This window comes from Lolium perenne, chromosome 1, assembly GCF_019359855.2.
Source record: "Lolium perenne isolate Kyuss_39 chromosome 1, Kyuss_2.0, whole genome shotgun sequence".
Lineage (NCBI taxonomy): Eukaryota > Viridiplantae > Streptophyta > Magnoliopsida > Poales > Poaceae > Lolium > Lolium perenne.
This window is the reverse complement of record NC_067244.2, coordinates 131,601,631-131,620,644: the sequence shown is the minus strand read 5'-3', so window position 1 is coordinate 131,620,644 and position 19,014 is coordinate 131,601,631. Positions and strand designations below refer to the sequence as shown.

Genomic DNA, 19,014 nt, shown 5'->3' with positions numbered 1-19,014 from the left:
AGGGAACATCGGAAACACCGACGAAACAAAGCACCGCCGGCCGCCGGCTCGCCGAGTCTAGTCCACCTTCGACTTTATCCACTCAACGGGAGCTGAGCTTTGTCCGTCCCCCACCTCCGGCTCCGGATTCTCTACTCTCGTCTCGGCCCAACCCGAAATACCCCATGTTATGTTCGCCACGTGCGCGCCACCGCACACGCCGCGCCCCGCCCCGCCTCGCCGTCCCCGGCGGATCTGACGACACGTCCCCGCCCCGCCGCCGCCGTCTCGCCGGCCGAACCGCGCGCCTCTCCGCCGATCGTTACCGCCCGCGCAGCGCGTCCGTACATGGGGACGCTCCTCTGGCCGAGGCCGGCCACCACCGCCTTCGCGCCGCCCATTGCCGCCGGGCCCTCCGCCGCGCACGGTACGCCCCCGCCCCGTGTCGACGCTTCGCCCCGCCCGCGATGCTGCTAGCCGATCCTAACCTTATCTGCTTTGGTCTCTGTCTTCGCTCCTCTGCGCAGTGGTGGCTGGCGGCGGCGTCAAGGGCCGGCCGCGGCGGGTCTCCCTGGCGCTCCGCTGCCCCGACCCGCGACCGCGAGTAATCCAGGAGGGGAGGGGGCGACGGACGGCTTCGAGATCGTATGTCGCCGCCGGTGGCGCCGCCGCTGCTGGTGCCGGCGATTCGTCCCGTGTGCTCCCAGGTTTCCGGCCTCGTCCCCCTCTCTAGAGCTAGCGAAATGCTTTCAACTTCTGAAGCAGGTGGTCGTATCCCCTGCTTGAATTTTCTTGCATCGGGTGGCAATATGAAATTTATGGAGCGCAGGAAAATTCTCTGAGCCCGCATGTTTTATTCCATTGCTAATGTTCCGCCAGCTAGATGATTTTTGGTACTAGTAAATAGGTGACGCAATCAAACTATTTGTGCCAACTGTTTAAGTATCATATGATGGATTGTTGACTTATAGTGCTTACTTCTAATTCTACCTACTTAAAGGTGACGGCATATTTTTTAGGTTGATTTCAGAGGGTGAACCAGCAGCTGTTAAGCCTTTTGCAAACCTTGTAGCAACTCATACCGGTGTGTCTTGTAGCAGCTTAGGTCATGTCCAATGGTGGACGCTTATCTAGACGCTAATAGAGAAAAAAATCAGCATTACCTAATTAAAATGACATAAGCATCGTCTCTTTCCAACCCTGGGTGCTAAATCAGTTGCTAAACTGCCTTCAGCTGGCACCCTCTCTTCTCTGATTTCTACTTCATCATAAACGGAGCGCCGCTACCTATCTTTGCGTTGACGCAGCACCTGACGCTAGGATTAGCTAGTGCAACCGCTCCTAGTCCAGGAAAATAATCCTAGCGCCCCCCACTGTCGCCCCGCGTTGTACATGCCCTTATATGTGTGTGTCGTGTTTCAGGTGATTTAAGAAGTACTACACCCTACTTACTAGAACATATGGCGTATTAGGAAAATCATATCCAGCTAATCTACAATTAGTCTGAAATCATGTAGCTTGACAAACTAAAGAGAATCGTAGAGCTAGATTTCTTTGTGCTTACTTCTATGTATTTAACCAGACCTGCAAATGGTTTCGAGGATCAGAGGGGTCTTCTTCTACATGGTGACTTCTGCCGCGGCGATCGTCTTGTTTATAGCCATGGTCGTGGTTCATCCACTTGTGCTCTTATTTGACCGATACCGCAGGAGGGCTCAGCACTACATTGCCAAGATTTGGGCTACTTTGGCAATTTCCATGTTCTACAAGCTTGAATTCGAGGGAATGGAGAATCTACCTCCAAATACTAGCCCCGCTGTCTATGTTGCGAACCATCAGAGCTTCTTGGATATCTATACCCTTCTAACTCTAGGAAGGTGCTTCAAGTTTATCAGCAAGACCAGTATCTTTATGATTCCAATTATTGGGTGGGCAATGTATCTCTTGGGTGTCATTCCTCTGCGGCGTATGGACAGCAGGAGCCAGTTGGTATGACCTTGGCCTCACCCTTTCCTTTTTCAGCAGACATTGCCATTTAGAATATCTTGCAATTGAATAAGAGTTCTGGATTACCTGTACAACTGGAAAAAATGTTGTTGAGTAATTCTTTGCCCTATTATTTTTGTTAACACAACTCCGGCGTCTTATGTGAAATGGATAGTTCTGTTTTATACATTCAGGCCAATGTTGAAAAAATATATAACTACACAAAATTGGTTATCTGATGTGTATGTATCAGTGTCTTCCTTTTACTGTATTGTTTGCTAACTTGTACTCCATGTTGAATTCAGGACTGTCTTAAACGGTGTGTGGATTTGGTGAAAAGGGGAGCATCCGTATTTTTCTTTCCGGAGGGCACTCGAAGTAAAGATGGAAAACTAGGTGTATTTAAGGTTAGGTTTCCTAAAATGAGAGGTATTTTTATGTCGATTATGCTCTTGCCTTCCAATTGCATGAAGTAACGATGTTTTATTATTATTCCCAGCGAGGAGCATTTAGTGTCGCAGCAAAGACGGGCGTTCCTGTGATTCCTATTACTCTTCTTGGGACAGGGAAGCTGATGCCTCCTGGAATGGAAGGCAATCTTAATTCAGGTTCAGTAAAGGTCATTATTCACCGTCCAGTTGAAGGGGATAATGCAGAGAAATTATGTAGCAACGCGAGGAGTGTGATAGCGGACACTCTTCTTCTACATGGTTATGGAGTGCACTAAAGTGGCTGATTTTGCTTATACCAGTGGATTACGGAACTTAGTACAAGGCCCAGGTTCTCAAGGCAAAGATTGTTTACAATTTATTTACAGGTATCAGTACTAGTAGTATCTACTGGCTTTGATATTTTGAGAAGCTTGATAGTAACTTATATGAATGTTGACTGATAAGTTCATGCAGTGTAATGGCATCACCGCATAAGATGTATTTGCACATCAAATTTAAGAGAAAAGCTCCTTCAATTTGAATTTCTGTTCCACATTTAGAGGTTTGAAATTGCCGTGTCAGGCACATAGAGGCTATGACACGAGTATCACGACATGAGACTGAGCATAAGACTAGATATATGAGGTGACTTTGAAGTATGTTCATACATATTTTCTTAAAAGTAATAATCCAGCTGATCTGCCCTTGTCTGTGCAGAAACTTAAACTAACTTAACACTTCCCGCAAAAATCATTACAGTCAAGATCGGCTTGACAGAAATTTGGAATTTCGCCTGCTTAATCTACTCATACTAATCTTAGTTTATTATTTATGTCATTGGATAATTTACAGATCAGAAATATTTTATTTGCATGCATGCACCGATTTGCTTGTTCAACTATGTACTCTTCGCAATGTTATCCGTGAACACCATATATTGGTTTCATGTTCTTTGCTCATCAGTACAGTAGGTGCTGAATGCCGGTGTTATTTTGTTGCAGAATGAAGAGAGGCTGGAGGAGAATAAGAATGACTTGTGATCGTTAGCTGTTCTGACTTATTTTTTTCGAGAGTACTGTTCTGACTTGTAAAATAGGCTTTTTGATGTACTTCCTTTTTTTTTTTTTGCCCCTGTTCTGTATTTGACATTACGAAGATGTATAAGTGGACACGGACTCATCTTGATTCAGATGTTGTCAAATTCTTTAAACCGGAAAGGAAAGGAAACAAAGACACATATATCTTTTCAGATGTTTAAGTACTTATTAAGATGGTTTTCTTTTACTCCTGTGTGTGTATATTCAGCAGCCAAGAATTTAAAGTGAGTAGTGACACGTTTCAGAACGACATACAGTGCATCACTAGATGTTGTGGTTTTTTTTCTGCTCAGCGTCCTCTGTTAAGCTTCATGGTCTGCGACTGCTGCACAGTGTTCGCGTGTTCCTTAGCAACGATATGATTACATTGATAAAATAATGGATTTACATCAAAGCAATGTACTCCATCCTTCTCAACAAAAATAAGATGCCTATTGTTTTTTGGTCAAAGTAAATTTTTTTTTTTGTCTAACTATATAGAAAAATATATCATCATCTATAATACCAAATGAACATGATACGAAAATATACTTTATGATGGTTCTAACTATAGTTGATTTGTGGTTACAAATATTAGACACTTTTTCTATATATAGTTGATCAAATTCTAAAAGGTTTAACTTGTAGCAAAAAATAAAATGTAGACATCCTACTTTTAGAAAGGAGAATGTAACTTGCAGAAACACGAACAACGTCTAAACAGATTTACAATATCAGCCACAAAAAAGTACTTTAGTTGCACTTATTGATTCAAAAAAAGTGCGATTTCAATTTCCTGCTAGAAAAATAAAACTGAATCAAGTTGTATTTTTTCTCAAATGACAGACAAAATCTCAGTCGACTGGTACATAAACAAACCCCTAAACAAAAGCTGCATATTTTCTTTAGAAAAGCTAAGACACACGCGTAATCATATTTTTGGAACTAAATTCCACAAAATCATTCAATATGGGATAAATGTTTGATCATCCAATGAAAAAGGATAGAGCCCCCACGACCCTCTCTAAGGTGGCGCTGCTGGTGTTGGCTGCTGCCCAGGGCATGCAGTGGCGGAGGACCCATTCTGGCAAGGTATGGCTCATGTCATAGCTAGTTTTGGCCATTGATACTACTACTCATGTTATCTTAACCAATTTCTTGACTAAAGCGTGGCCAAATCATGTTATTTTTATCAGTTTTTTTTGCTAGAACAGGTGTGAAAGATCAGTTTTATGTCTCGGTGATTCATTATAGGTAGTTAATATATAGATTGCTTGATTTTGCATCACGTTTTTCCCTAAGCTGTTAACTCCGCAATAGCAAACTTTTTGTTCGTCCTCCACCACTGAGGGCATGGGCTTCCGGGGCATAATTTATGTCATGGCAGACGCAGTTTGGTTAATATCTTTCCCAAGTTCATCAAGATCATGTCTTCGGCTCGTCGACTCCTCTAGGCACAACCGCACAAGAGAGACGGTATGTTGGTCCGAATTGCTTTGGAGTTGAGGTCAAGCTACGGTGGCATGTTGCTTGGTTCTGACGTGGTCCTGAAACCATGTGTTGCATCTCCTTGCCACTTATGGTAGGATGCTAGACAAGACGAGTCGTATCTTCAGGTCGTGGTAGAGGATGTATTGTATGTCGTTTGACAATGTATTGTGTTGGGTGCAGAGTTGTAGCCTTATAGCGTTGTATTGGCTGTCCACCTCTTCTTCTATGTGATTGATGCATCCTATCCTCGAAAAAAAATGTTCAATCATCTTGTTATGTACTAAAAATTAATTTTGAACATCAGATGGATATCCAGTGAGCGATAAAACGCATCGTTGGTAGGCATACCAGTGTGCCGAAACGTGTCGACTCTGTCACCCCACTAGCTAGCTAGGCCAGTCGAGCCGGCCACCACCCAACTCGCCTTAATCTAAGCTTGTTTCTGACGACGAAGGGATCCACACCGATCCTACTCTGCATTGGCTCCACGGAGGCATGCAAAGCAACTCGTGGAGTAGGCTGAAAGACTTAAGGGTTAAGATGAGAGCCTGCTGCAGCCCCTGCAAGGCTTACATCGCCGGCGGCGCCGCGCGCGAGGCCAGGACAAAGACAAACTCGCCGTCGTTTTCCAAGTCCTACTCACTCGTGAGGCGGGAGGTCTAAAAGGCGCGCACTTTGTGCACCGACCTAGCGCCTCGCCGGTTTCCGTCGCCGTCGGCCGCCACCATGCCAGTAAATTATACACGCCGTGGTGGGAGTGGTTGCATCCATGCTCCCCTCTTCTTCTACCGCAAGTAAACGAGATGCGCTTTTTTGGTTATCGAGTAATGCCGCCGATCAATCAGTTTTAGGCGGTGTTTGACATTGCGGCAGATTATCAATCAATCAGTTGTGTATTTGAGTGTTTGTTCGATAGGTTTTTGTTCTCCTTTGTAGGTAATATTCAACACCAGGTTATACTATAGGCATGGTACATCTCCCAGTTTAGCAATCGCGACTGAGTGTGCGAGTCATAGGTGCCGGTGCCTAGGTTACATGAAAATTTTACAATTAATGTCAAATTTGCCTTTCCTTATAAAAACTATACTCCCTCCGATTTATAAGGGCATGTGCAATGGTTGATAAGACCGTCTTATCTTAACTCTGCCATGTAATCTAGATATGACAGTAAAACATGATGTACAATGAGTTATTATTTACGGTTTTGCTATGTCTCAGTCAACTGAGATTTTCTTAAGTCTAAGTCAATTTCAAAAATGTGCTTTGAGTTGCACTTTTCTGTTAAAAAAGTGCAATTGCACTTTTCTGACAGGAATGTGCAACTGAACCAGTTGCACTTTTCTTTAAACTATAGTTGCACTTTTCTGAGTTGACTGAGACTTAAAAAAATCTCAGTCAACTGAGACATAGGCACACCCTATTATTTAGTCTTATCTTTAGTAACTAGACATCCTAAATATGTGGTGAGACAGATTGTGCTAAGAGATGATCTCTTAGCTAAAAGAAGGCAAAGTCTTTTTTTGACTTTCTCTTTCCTCCACATCAGCATTTATCCTACGTGGCATTGATAAGATATCACCATTGTACATGCCCTAATACTTGTCGCTGAATTACGTGTATCTACCATGTTTTAGCGCGTCTATTTACTCATTTCAGCGAGATTTTTATGGGTCAGAGGAAGTATTATGGAAGGAGAGTCCCCGTCAAAATTCTTTGTAAGAGAACAATAACATCTAGGAAAGTCCCCTCCTGGTACATGTAAATTAAGAGCCAGCTGCAACACGTGCTAAAAATAATTTGTGAGTATGAGAGGTGGAACATTATTAATAAATAAAGTAGTTAATCTTTATAGCTAACTACTACATGCTTGCTATTGAATTGGCTAACCAGCGATCCTACGTTTTTTGCTGCAAAAGTTGCTTCAATGTAGCAAATGTTTTTGAGAGCAGCTCCAAACTTTGTCCTCCCTTGTTGGATATGTGTGTTGACTTTTATTTGGAGATTTTCCTATAATGGATGTTACAATAACCGAAAGGTAAAAGATAAAAGAGGAAGAAATAGATCAAAATAACACATGTGACACACGGATTTTGAAGTGGTAAAACCTCTCTAGCAAAGAGTGGAAAAGAACCACGGCGCAAACCACCATAAATTTACTATATCGGAAGTGTTTACACAACGCTTGGGTTTTTCAATGAAGCAATGAACGCTATCATGCTATATATAGACGGTGGTGATGATCCAATCCTCCTGGCGAAGGGCCCAAGTCTCTCAGTGATCGGAGCACTCCACTCGTCGGAAGTTAGGTGTCTTTATATGAATTTGGATCACAACATAACAACATATAGAAATTTGTTGCGACTTTGGTTGGGGGGGGGGGGTTGTTACAAACGTGTCTTCAAGATGCTAATATGAGTTTGTTTTTGAACAACCACGGAATAAAATGGTATAACAATGCTACAATAGCACAAAAGTTCTACGTGCATGGTGTATATGCTGCAATAATCGGATGAACAAGATTTACCATTTTAGTGACATCTGTCGATCCTTGACTACTCCCTCCGTTACATATTAGTTGTTACTTTTATTGTGTAATTGCATTGATCCGATTATTTTTTTGTTAATTTTGTGAAATCAATTGATTCTTTTTATTTTCTTTGCAATTGCCATTTTAATCTTCATTTGATTTCTATGCCAAATTGAGGATTGCTTCTTTTTTTCCTGTTTTCAGTCAAGAAATTAAGAGGTTTTAGAAAGCAGAACAAATTAAAGGAAGAACTGAATGATTTCGCATATAAACTAGTCGATTGAAACCGTTAAAAAAACGAGTACTTGACACACGAGGTGCGCTCCTTGATGCCCTGATGTTTGGACGAACACCAGGCCCTGATCGCTTAAAGCGCGCGGTCTCGGCACTCGACGGCCCCCACACTCAGCTGTCAGCGGTGGATCGTCGGCCAGTCCACGTACGTGTGTTTGCTTCGTGCAAAGCTTTCCCGCTGCGCGCGCAGATCTCTGTTCCCTCTCTCCACTATGGCCTTAACCATTAAGGAACTAAAGCCACCTTCCTCTCCCTACCTAATCCAAGCTCGCGCCCGCGCCCTATATAGCCAACGCAAACACGAGCACTGAGACGGCTCCGGTTCATCCATTCCTTCTCCGGCGGCTCGATCGACGTCTCACCATCCCACACAGCTGTTCGTTGCACAAGAGCAAGCCGGTGATCGGATCGAGGCAGACGGCCGCGGCGCGCAAGCTGGTCCGACATGCACAGAGCTTCACCGTGGAACTCTTCTTCTTCTTCGTCTTCGTCATCTTCCCCACGTAGCAGCAAGCGCGCGCGCCTCGACGCCCTCGCCGCCTCCGGCATCGGCAGGCTCCTTCCCTGGCCTTCCCCGCGCGGTCCGGCCAGCCATGGCGTCGCCCTTTCTGGCAGCCTCTTCTTCCTCTTCCGCTTCGTCGCCCCTCTCTTACCTGATCCCTAGGCCGCCTTCCTCCTCCCTCGTGCCGCAACCGCAAGCGCAAGGCGGCTTCTCGTGCGGTGCTGCTCTGGCCGGAGCGTACGGCGGCAACGGCTTCGGCGGCGCGGGCGTCGAGGCGGCGGCGGCGGTGAGGCAGGGCGGCAGGCACGCGGGCCACCCGCCGCTGCCGCGCCCGCCGCCCAGGCAGTGCCCGCGGTGCAGGTCCGCCAACACCAAGTTCTGCTACTACAACAACTACAGCCGCAAGCAGCCGCGCTACTTCTGCCGCGCGTGCCGCCGCCACTGGACCGAGGGCGGCACGCTGCGCGACGTGCCCGTCGGAGGCGGCCGCAAGAACAGGCGCAACGGCGGAGGCAACAACAAGGGGGGCGCGAAGGCGCCTTCCACCACCACCGGCACCGGCACGGCGTCCTCCGCTGCGGCGGCAGCGGCAGCCGGTCATGTCCAGGGCGGCATCGGATCCGGCGCCCTCGAAGGGTTCGTCCCGGCCGACGTCCTGAGGCAGATGCTGTTCCAGCCTGCCAGCTTCACGGCCGTCGGCGGGGGCAGCGGCGGCTACAGCATCGACCTGGGCGCGTGGCAGCAAATGGCGGCTGCTACGGCAGCACCGCAGGGCGACCAAGATGTTGGCACGGTCGGAGGAACGCCGCCGGCGGCAGATGCCAACTGCGGCGCCGGAGTGCAGTTCTGGAGCGGGTGGCAGGCGCAAGATGACATGTCCGGTTTCGATGCACCTTTCTAAGTACGTGAGCTTCAGAGTTCAGGCACGCGAGGTTCCGCCGTCCCTCCGGCTGCCTGGCCTTGCCAGTGGCGCGATGTCGATGATCCACGTACACGAAGAAGTGACAATCTAAGTTATTGGGTCTGCCACTAGTAACATTGTCAGTATTTATATGTGCGTATCTATATGCGTATATCTGAACGCATGAAGTACTACGTATAGTACGTACTATATATGAAGAGTTTACCCTTTAACCGTGCAAGGTTTGTGAGGGTATTTTCAGTCTGATATATGTGTGTACATTTGGCATTTTCAAGTAATTTTATGGCCCTCCAACTCAACTCTCAATTGTAATGGCCATTTTATATGTAACCTACATTTATAACCGAGATGTCCTATCTCTTATGATTAAATCTCAAATGCGATGAGAACCAATTATAGAAGATAAATAAACTTCCTACAAGAAGAAAAGGAAATCACACGATACAAAACAAACGTCCAGCGAATTTTCCTCACAGATTGAATCACAGTTCTAAAAGCTTTTCAAGTAGCTTCTCTTCTCTATACCATACAAAAAGAAGAAACGAAGGCAATGGTGGGTACAGGGTCAATCTCGCTGAGCAATCGAATACATACATGCAGAATCTATATTGTTAGAATTCTAGTAGGATCTCTAGCTGTTGCATCTAGCGAGTAATCGCATCTAACCGGGACTAGCACTAGAGAGGACAACAGTGGGGTTCATATCGTCGGGCTTCGTCGACGAGGAGCTCGCCATGGCGGCGACGGAGGGGCGGCGGTGATGTCGGTGGAGCTTCCCGCCGCTACAGCGCCTCACCAGATCGGGTGGCTTAGGGTTTGTATATCGGTGGGGAGGACGGCAGCGGACGAACCTTGGCGTCCGTGCCCCGGCCCCCACCTCTTTTATATGTGGCGCTGGCGACAGGGGCCCACCAACCAGACGTGGTTGGGCGCCCCCGATCAGGGCGCGAGATAGGGTCGTACGACCGTTGGGTCGTACGTGGAGATCAAACTAACATTCTCCCCCTTGATCTCATCTTACTTTAATCTTAATCTTAGACTTATACTTTTCTTGGTATCCATTTTATCACAGATTAGCATATAGACCATGTCTCGTCATGATGGCCAGTTACGCACCATCAGATTCAACAGCTACTACACACCTTTCAATTTAAAATAGATTCTTCCTCTAGGCCCTTAATATCCAGGTATCATAGGCTTTCCCGTAAACCCATGCCGGCTACATGTTCTCTGAACACACTGGGTGGTAAGCCTTTCGTAAGCGGATCCGCGAGCATTCTCTTTGTGCTTATATGCTCTAAACTTATGGTATGATCCTGGATTCTATCTTTCACAACATAATACTTGATGTCAATGTGCTTGCCAGCATCACTTGACTTATTGTTGTGAGCATAAAATACTGCTGGCTCATTGTCGCAGTACATTCTAAGTGGTCTTTGAATGCTGTCTACCACTCTCAACCCGGGTATAAATTTCTTTAACCAGTTTGCCTGCCCCGATGCCTCATAACATGCTACATACTCAGCAACCATCGTGGACGGTGCCGTGATAGATTGCTTGAAGCTTTTCCACGATATAGCTCCACCTGCGAGAGTGAATACATAACCTGATGTGGATTTTCTGTCATCTACATCTCCCGCAAAGTCTGCATCTGAATACCCTTCTATCTCAAGGGAATCAGTTCTTCTATATGTTAGCATGAGGCCTTTCGTGCCTTGTGCATAACGCAATGCCTTCTTCACCATTTTCCAGTGATCTATTCCTGGATTACTTTGGAATCTCCCAAGTACCCCGGTAACAAAAGCTAAGTCTGGGCGCGTACATACTTGAGCATACATTAGGCTTCCGACAGCTGAAGCATATGGAACCGCTTTCATTTGATCGATCTCATATTGGTTCCTGGGAGATTGAAAATCCCCAAATCTATCGCCCTTGACTATAGGAGCAGGCGTGGCATTACTCGCATGCATACCATACTTCTTTAGAACTTTCTCTAAGTATGCCTTTTGCGATAATCCTAAAACCCCTCTTTGTCTATCTCGGTGAATTTCAATTCCTAGAACGAATGAAGCTTCACCAAGATCTTTCATATCGAAATTCGAGGACAAGAAGTTCTTCGTCTCCAATAGTAGACTAACATCACTACTAGCAAGCAGAATGTCATCCACATATAGGATAAGGAAAATGAATTTCCCTTTCTTAAACTTTGCATATACGTGATACGTCTCCAACGTATCGATAATTTCTTATGTTCCATGCCACATTATTGATGTTATCTACATGTTTTATGCACACTTTATGTCATATTCGTGCATTTTCTGGAACTAACCTATTAACAAGATGCCGAAGTGCCAGTTGCTATTTTCTGCTGTTTTTGGTTTCAGAAATGCTAGTAAGGAAATATTCTCGGAATTGGACGAAATCAACGCCCAGGGGCCTATTTTGCCACGAAGCTTCCAGAAGACCGAAGACGAAACGAAGTGGGGCCACAGGGTGCCCAAACCCTAGGGCGGCGCGGCCCCCCCCTGGCCGCGCCGGCCTATGGTGTGGGGCCCCTGTGCCCCCTCCTGACTTGCCCTTCCGCCTACTTAAAGCCTCCGTGACGAAACCCCCAGTACCGAGAGCCACGATACGAAAAACCTTCCAGAGACGCCGCCGCCGCCGATCCCATCTCGGGGGATCCAGGAGATCGCCTCCGGCACCCTGCCGGAGAGGGGAATCATCTCCCGGAGGACTCTACGCCACCATGGTCGCCTCCGGTGTGATGAGTGAGTAGTCTACCCCTGGACTATGGGTCCATAGCAGTAGCTAGATGGTTGTCTTCTCCCCATTGTGCTATCATTGTCGGATCTTGTGAGCTGCCTAACATGATCAAGATCATCTATCTGTAATTCTATATGTTGCGTTTGTTGGGATCCGATGAATAGAGAATACTTGTTATGTTGATTATCAAAGTTATATCTATGTGTTGTTTATGATCTTGCATGCTCTCCGTTACTAGTAGATGCTCTGGCCAAGTAGATGCTTGTAACTCCAAGAGGGAGTATTTATGCTCGATAGTGGGTTCATGCCTGCATTGACACCGGGACAAGGATGTAAAGTTCTAAGGTTGTGTTGTGCTGTTGCCACTAGGGATAAAACATTGATGCTATGTCTAAGGATGTAGTTGTTGATTACATTATGCACCATACTTAATGCAATTGTCTGTTGCTTTGCAACTTAATACTGGAGGGGGTTCGGATGATAACCTGAAGGTGGACTTTTTAGGCATAGATGCAGTTGGATGGCGGTCTATGTACTTTGTCGTAATGCCCAATTAAATCTCACTATACTCATCATGATATGTATGTGCATGGTCATGCCCTCTTTATTTGTCAATTGCCCAACTGTAATTTGTTCACCCAACATGCTGTTTGTCTTATGGGAGAGACACCTCTAGTGAACTGTGGACCCCGGTCCAATTCTCTTTACTGAAATACAATCTACCGCACATCGTTTCTACTGTTTTCTGCAAACAATCATCTTCCACACAATACGGTTAATCCTTTGTTACAGCAAGCCGGTGAGATTGACAACCTCACTGTTTCGTTGGGGCAAAGTACTTTGGTTGTGTTGTGCAGGTTCCACGTTGGCGCCGGAATCCCTGGTGTTGCGCCGCACTACATCCCGCCGCCATCAACCTTCAACGTGCTTCTTGGCTCCTCCTGGTTCGATAAACCTTGGTTTCTTTCTGAGGGAAATATTGCTGTTGTGCGCATCATACCTTCCTCTTGGGGTTCCCAACGAACGTGTGAGTTACACGCCATCAAGCTAAATTTCTGGCGCCGTTGCCGGGGAGATCAAGACACGCTGCAAGGGGAGTCTCCACTTCTCAATCTCTTTACTTTGTTTTTGTCTTGCTTAGTTTTATTTACTACTTTGTTTGCTGCACTAAATCAAAATACAAAAAAATTAGTTGCTAGTTTTACTTTATTTGCTATCTTGTTTGCTATATCAAAAACACAAAAAAATTAGTTACTTGCAATTACTTTACTTATTTCATCATGTTTCCTTTTAATTTTACCACAAAAGACATACCGGTAGGACGTGGGTCTATAGTTGGAAGAAATAATATAGAAGAATTTTTCAATCATGTTAGTACCATTGAAAATTTTGAAGATAGACACTTGGTAGACCTTGCGCCTACTTATGAAATTGCTGCTGCACATTTAGTTCGCCTGTTGGAAACCAAATTTGTTAATCTTAATCCTATAATCCAACACATGTTTCTCACACTTGGTGATATGGAAGAAGGGGAAAAGAAAGATTTTGTTTTAGAAACCCTTCTTAGAGAATTTGGTGGTCTAGCAAGAGAAGCTAGAAAGGTCTTTGCTAAATTTAATATGCTTGGTTCTCATACTAATTTTGTTAGTCTCCTTGAAAAGATGGACATGGATAGAATAAGATACACTAATAATATTGATGATGGTGGGAAGATCAAAGCACCAATACCATGTAAACTCTTAGCTATGAATGATGCACTAGAAAATAACTATGCTTGGCTTGTTCCTGAAAATTTGTTTGATGAGAGTAGCACACCTAAGACTAATGAAAAGGGAGATGCTAAAACTTATGTATCTAATATACTATGCCTGGTTGAGAAAACTCCATACCCCGCTGAGAATGCACCATCCTTTGATAATACTTGATGCACACTTTCTGCGCCTAGCTGAAAGGCGTTAAAGAAAAGCGCTTATGGGAGACAACCCATGTTTTTACCTACAGTACTTTGTTTCTATTTTGTGTCTTGGAAGTTGTTTACTACTGTAGCAACCTCTCCTTATCTTAGTTTAGTGTTTTGTTGTGCCAAGTTAAGCCGTTGATAGTAAAGTAAGTACTAGATTTGGATTACTGCACAGTTCCAGATTTTTTTGCTGTCATGAATCTGGGTCCACCTCCCTGTAGGTAACTCAGAAAATTAAGCCAATTTACGTGCATGATCCTCAGATATGTACGCAACTTTAATTCAATTTGAGCATTTTCATTTGAGCAAGTCTGGTGCCATTTTAAAATTCGTCAATACGAATTGTTCTGTTTTGACAGATTCTGCCTTTTATTTCGCATTGCCTCTTTTGCTATGTTGGATGAATTTCTTTGATCCACTAATGTCCAGTAGCATTATGCAATGTCCAGAAGTGTTAAGAATGATTGTGTCACCTCTGAATATATTAATTTTTATTGTGCACTAACCCTCTAATGAGTTGTTTCGAGTTTGGTGTGGAGGAAGTTTTCAAGGATCAAGAGAGGAGTATGATGCAACATGATCAAGAAGAGTGAAAGCTCTAAGCTTGGGGATGCCCCGGTGGTTCACCCCTGCATATATCAAGAAGACTCAAGCGTCTAAGCTTGGGGATTCCCAAGGCATCCCCTTCTTCATCGACAAATTATCAGGTTCCTCCCCTGAAACTATATTTTTATTCCGTCACATCTTATGTGCTTTGCTTGGAGCGTCGGTTTGTTTTTGTTTTTTGTTTTGTTTGAATAAAATGGATCCTAGCATTCACTTTATGGGAGAGAGACACGCTCCGCTGTAGCATATGGACAAGTATGTCCTTAGTTTCTACTCATAGTATTCATGGCGAAGTTTCTCCTTCGTTAAATTGTTATATGGTTGGAATTGGAAAGTGATACATGTAGTAATTGCTATAAATGTCTTGGATAATGTGATACTTGGCAATTGTTGTGCTCATGATTAAGCTCTTGCATCATATGCTTTGCACCCATTAATGAAGAAATACATAGAGCATGCTAAAATTTGGTTTGCATATTTGGTTTCTCTAAGGTCTAGATAATTTCTAGTATTGAGTTTGAACAACAAGGAAGACGGTGTAGAGTCTTATAATGTTTTCAATATGTCTTTTATGTGAGTTTTGCTGCACCGGTTCATCCTTGTGTTTGTTTCAAATAAGCCTTGCTAGCCTAAACCTTGTATCGAGAGGGAATACTTCTCATGCATCCAAAATACTTGAGCCAACCACTATGCCATTTGTGTCCACCATACCTACCTACTACATGGTATTTTCCGCCATTCCAAAGTAAATTGCTTGAGTGCTACCTTTAAAATTCCATCATTCGCCTTTGCAATACATAGCTCATGGGACAAATAGCTTAAAAACTATTGTGGTATTGAATATGTAATTATGCACTTTATCTCTTATTAAGTTGCTTGTTGTGCGATAACCATGTTCACTGGGGACGCCATCAACTACTCATTGTTGAATTTCATGTGAGTTGCTATGCATGTCCGTCTTGTCTGAAGTAAGAGAGATCTACCACCTTATGGTTAAGCATGCATATTGTTAGAGAAGAACATTGGGCCGCTAACTAAAGCCATGATCCATGGTGGAAGTTTCAGTTTTGGACATATATCCTCAATCTCAAATGAGAAAATTATTAATTGTTGTTACATGCTTATGCATAAAAGAGGAGTCCATTATCTGTTGTCTATGTTGTCCCGGTATGGATGTCTAAGTTGAAGAATAATCAATAGCGAGAAATCCAATGCGAGCTTTCTCCTTAGAACTTTGTACAGGCGGCATAGAGGTACCCCTTTGTGACACTTGGTTAAAACATGTGCATTGTGATGATCCGGTAGTCCAAGCTAATTAGGACAAGGTGCGGGCACTATTAGTACACTATGCATGAGGCTTGCAACTTGTAAGATATAATTTACATGATACATATGCTTTATTACTACCGTTGACAAAATTGTTTCATGTTTTCAAAATCAAAGCTCTAGCACAAATATAGCAATCGATGCTTTTCCTCTATGAAGGACCATTCTTTTACTTTCAATGTTGAGTCAGTTCACCTATTTCTCTCCACCTCAAGAAGCAAACACTTGTGTGAACTGTGCATTGATTCCTACATACTTGCATATTGCACTTATTATATTACTCTATATTGACAATATCCATGAGGTATACATGTTACAAGTTGAAAGCAACCGCTGAAACTTAATCTTCTTTTGTGTTGCTTCAATGCCTTTACTTTGAATTATTGCTTTATGAGTTAACCCTTATGCAAGACTTATTTATGCTTGTCTTGAAGTGCTATTCATGAAAAGTCTTTGCTTTATGATTCACTTGTTTACTCATGTCATATACATTGTTTTGATCGCTGCATTCACTACATATGCTTTACAAATAGTATGATCAAGATTATGATGGCATGTCACTCCAGAAATTATCTGTGTTATCGTTTTACCTGCTCGGGACGAGCAGAACTAAGCTTGGGGATGCTGATACGTCTCCAACGTATCGATAATTTCTTATGTTCCATGCCACATTATTGATGTTATCTACATGTTTTATGCACACTTTATGTCATATTCGTGCATTTTCTGGAACTAACCTATTAACAAGATGCCGAAGTGCCAGTTGCTATTTTCTGCTGTTTTTTGTTTCAGAAATGCTAGTAAGGAAATATTCTCGGAATTGGACGAAATCAACGCCCAGGGGCCTATTTTGCCACGAAGCTTCCAGAAGACCGAAGACGAAACGAAGTGGGGCCACAGGGTGCCCAAACCCTAGGGCGGCGCGGCCCCCCCCCCTGGCCGCGCCGGCCTATGGTGTGGGGCCCCTGTGCCCCCTCCTGACTTGCCCTTCCGCCTACTTAAAGCCTCCGTGACGAAACCCCCAGTACCGAGAGCCACGATACGGAAAACCTTTCAGAGACGCCGCCGCCGCCGATCCCATCTCGGGGGATCCAGGAGATCGCCTCCGGCACCCTGCCGGAGAGGGGAATCATCTCCCGGAGGACTCTACGCCGCCATGGTCGCCTCCGGTGTGATGAGTGAGTAGTCTACCCCTGGACTATGGGTCCATAGCAGTAGCTAGATGGTTGTCTTCTCCCCATTGTGCTATCATTGTCGGATCTTGTGAGCTGCCTAACATGATCAAGATCATCTATCTGTAATTCTATATGTTGCGTTTGTTGGGATCCGATGAATAGAGAATACTTGTTATGTTGATTATCAAAGTTATATCTATGTGTTGTTTATGATCTTGCATGCTCTCCGTTACTAGTAGATGCTCTGGTCAAGTAGATGCTTGTAACTCCAAGAGGGAGTATTTATGCTCGATAGTGGGTTCATGCCTGCATTGATACCTGGGACGATGTGAAAGTTCTAAGGTTGTGTTGTGCTGTTGCCACTAGGGATAAAACATTGATGCTATGTCTAAGGATGTAGTTGTTGATTACATTATGCACCATACTTAATGCAATTGTCTGTTGCTTTGCAACTTAATACTGGAGGGGGTTCGGATGATAACCTGAAGGTGGACTTTTTAGGCATAGATGCAGTTGGATGGCGGTCTATGTACTTTGTCGTAATGCCCAATTAAATCTCACTATACTCATCATGATATGTATGTGCATGGTCATGCCCTCTTTATTTGTCAATTGCCCAACTGTAATTTGTTCACCCAACATGCTGTTTGTCTTATGGGAGAGACACCTCTAGTGAACTGTGGACCCCGGTCCAATTCTCTTTACTGAAATACAATCTACTGCACATCGTTTCTACTGTTTTCTGCAAACAATCATCTTCCACACAATACGGTTAATCCTTTGTTACAGCAAGCCGGTGAGATTGACAACCTCACTGTTTCGTTGGGGCAAAGTACTTTGGTTGTGTTGTGCAGGTTCCACGTTGGCGCCGGAATCCCTGGTGTTGCGCCGCACTACATCCCGCCGCCATCAACCTTCAACGTGCTTCTTGGCTCCTCCTGGTTCGATAAACCTTGGTTTCTTTCTGAGGGAAATCTTGCTGCTGTGCGCATCATACCTTCCTCTTGGGGTTCCCAACGAACGTGTGAGTTACACGCCATCAATACGCAATTGTCCTCTCTATTCTCATTAAACCCAAAACTTTTAATTGTCTCATGGAACTTCAAGTACCATTGTCTAGAGGCTTGTTTTAACCCATAAATGGATTTCTTCAGACGGCATCCCATATGTTCTTTTCCTTCCACGACAAAACCCTTGGGTTGTGCCATGTAAACATTTTCTTCCAAGTCTCCATTTAAGAAGGCCGTCTTTACATCCATTTGATGCAACTCTAAATCATAGTGTGCCACTAAAGCCATTATAATTCTAAAAGAATCCTTACATGAGACCGGAGAAAATGTCTCATTATAATATATTCCTTCTCTTTGAGTGAAACCTTTCGCAACAAGTCGTGCTTTATATCTTTCAACATTCCCTCTAGAGTCACACTTTGTTTTGTAGACCCATTTACAGCCTACTATTTTGGCTCCTTTAGGAATTTCTTCTAAATCCCAGACTTTGTTGCTACTCATTGATCTCATTTCATCAACCATGGCCTCAATCCACTTCGATGAATGAGCACTTCTTGAGGCTTCTTCAAATGTGGTGGGATCACCCTCCATTTGAACCGCTTCACTGACATAGATCTCAAAATCGTCAGGAATAGCTGGCTTTCTTGCTCTTTGAGACCTTCTAAGGTTCTCAATTTCTGGCGCACTTTCTATGTGGGGCTGTTGCAGCTCTTCCTCATGTGTGGTAACATTTTCTCTATTTTCATTCATTGTTGCCACAGGAGAACTAACAACAGGTGTCGCAATGACATCGTCCTGTGTCGGTGCAGCAGCAGTAGGTATCGAGAAAAATGGTTCCTGGATCATCGGAGTGGGTGCATACACCCCTTCTCCTCAAGGTTGATTTCTCGGGATACCGTGCTCCCCCTGATCATCTCATCCTCCAGAAACACAGCGTGTCTCGTTTCTACAAACTTAGTGAGTCTG

At 44.3% G+C, this 19,014-nt stretch overlaps 2 protein-coding genes across 2 annotated transcripts; both read left to right on the top strand.

Moving 5' to 3' along the window:
* The first annotated feature begins 95 nt into the window (after window positions 1–95).
* LOC127302525 (1-acyl-sn-glycerol-3-phosphate acyltransferase LPAT1, chloroplastic) lies at window positions 96–3,645 on the top strand. Its single transcript, XM_051332991.2, has 6 exons — window positions 96–406; window positions 507–686; window positions 1,562–1,968; window positions 2,271–2,372; window positions 2,465–2,782; window positions 3,398–3,645. Exons 1-5 carry the CDS (start codon window positions 328–330, stop codon window positions 2,690–2,692), a joined length of 996 nt encoding a protein of 331 aa, XP_051188951.1. The 5' UTR covers window positions 96–327; the 3' UTR covers window positions 2,693–2,782; window positions 3,398–3,645.
* A 4,402-nt stretch (window positions 3,646–8,047) lies between these two features.
* LOC127302503 (uncharacterized) lies at window positions 8,048–9,817 on the top strand. Its single transcript, XM_051332972.2, has one exon. The coding sequence runs from the start codon at window positions 8,378–8,380 to the stop codon at window positions 9,185–9,187; it is 810 nt and encodes a 269-aa protein (XP_051188932.1). The 5' UTR covers window positions 8,048–8,377; the 3' UTR covers window positions 9,188–9,817.
* Window positions 9,818–19,014: the final 9,197 nt, after the last annotated feature.

What these genes read in the sequence shown, in the direction of transcription:
- LOC127302525 (XM_051332991.2), top strand. Translation starts at nt 328, where the DNA reads ATGGGGACGCTCCTCTGGCCGAGGCCGGCCACCACCGCCTTCGCGCCG. An exon ending in CGGGCCCTCCGCCGCGCACG is followed by an intron (nt 407 to 506) that starts GTACGCCCCCGC and finishes TCCTCTGCGCAG; the next exon opens with TGGTGGCTGGCGGCGGCGTC. An exon ending in TTCGTCCCGTGTGCTCCCAG is followed by an intron (nt 687 to 1,561) that starts GTTTCCGGCCTC and finishes GTATTTAACCAG; the next exon opens with ACCTGCAAATGGTTTCGAGG.
- LOC127302503 (XM_051332972.2), top strand. Translation starts at nt 8,378, where the DNA reads ATGGCGTCGCCCTTTCTGGCAGCCTCTTCTTCCTCTTCCGCTTCGTCG.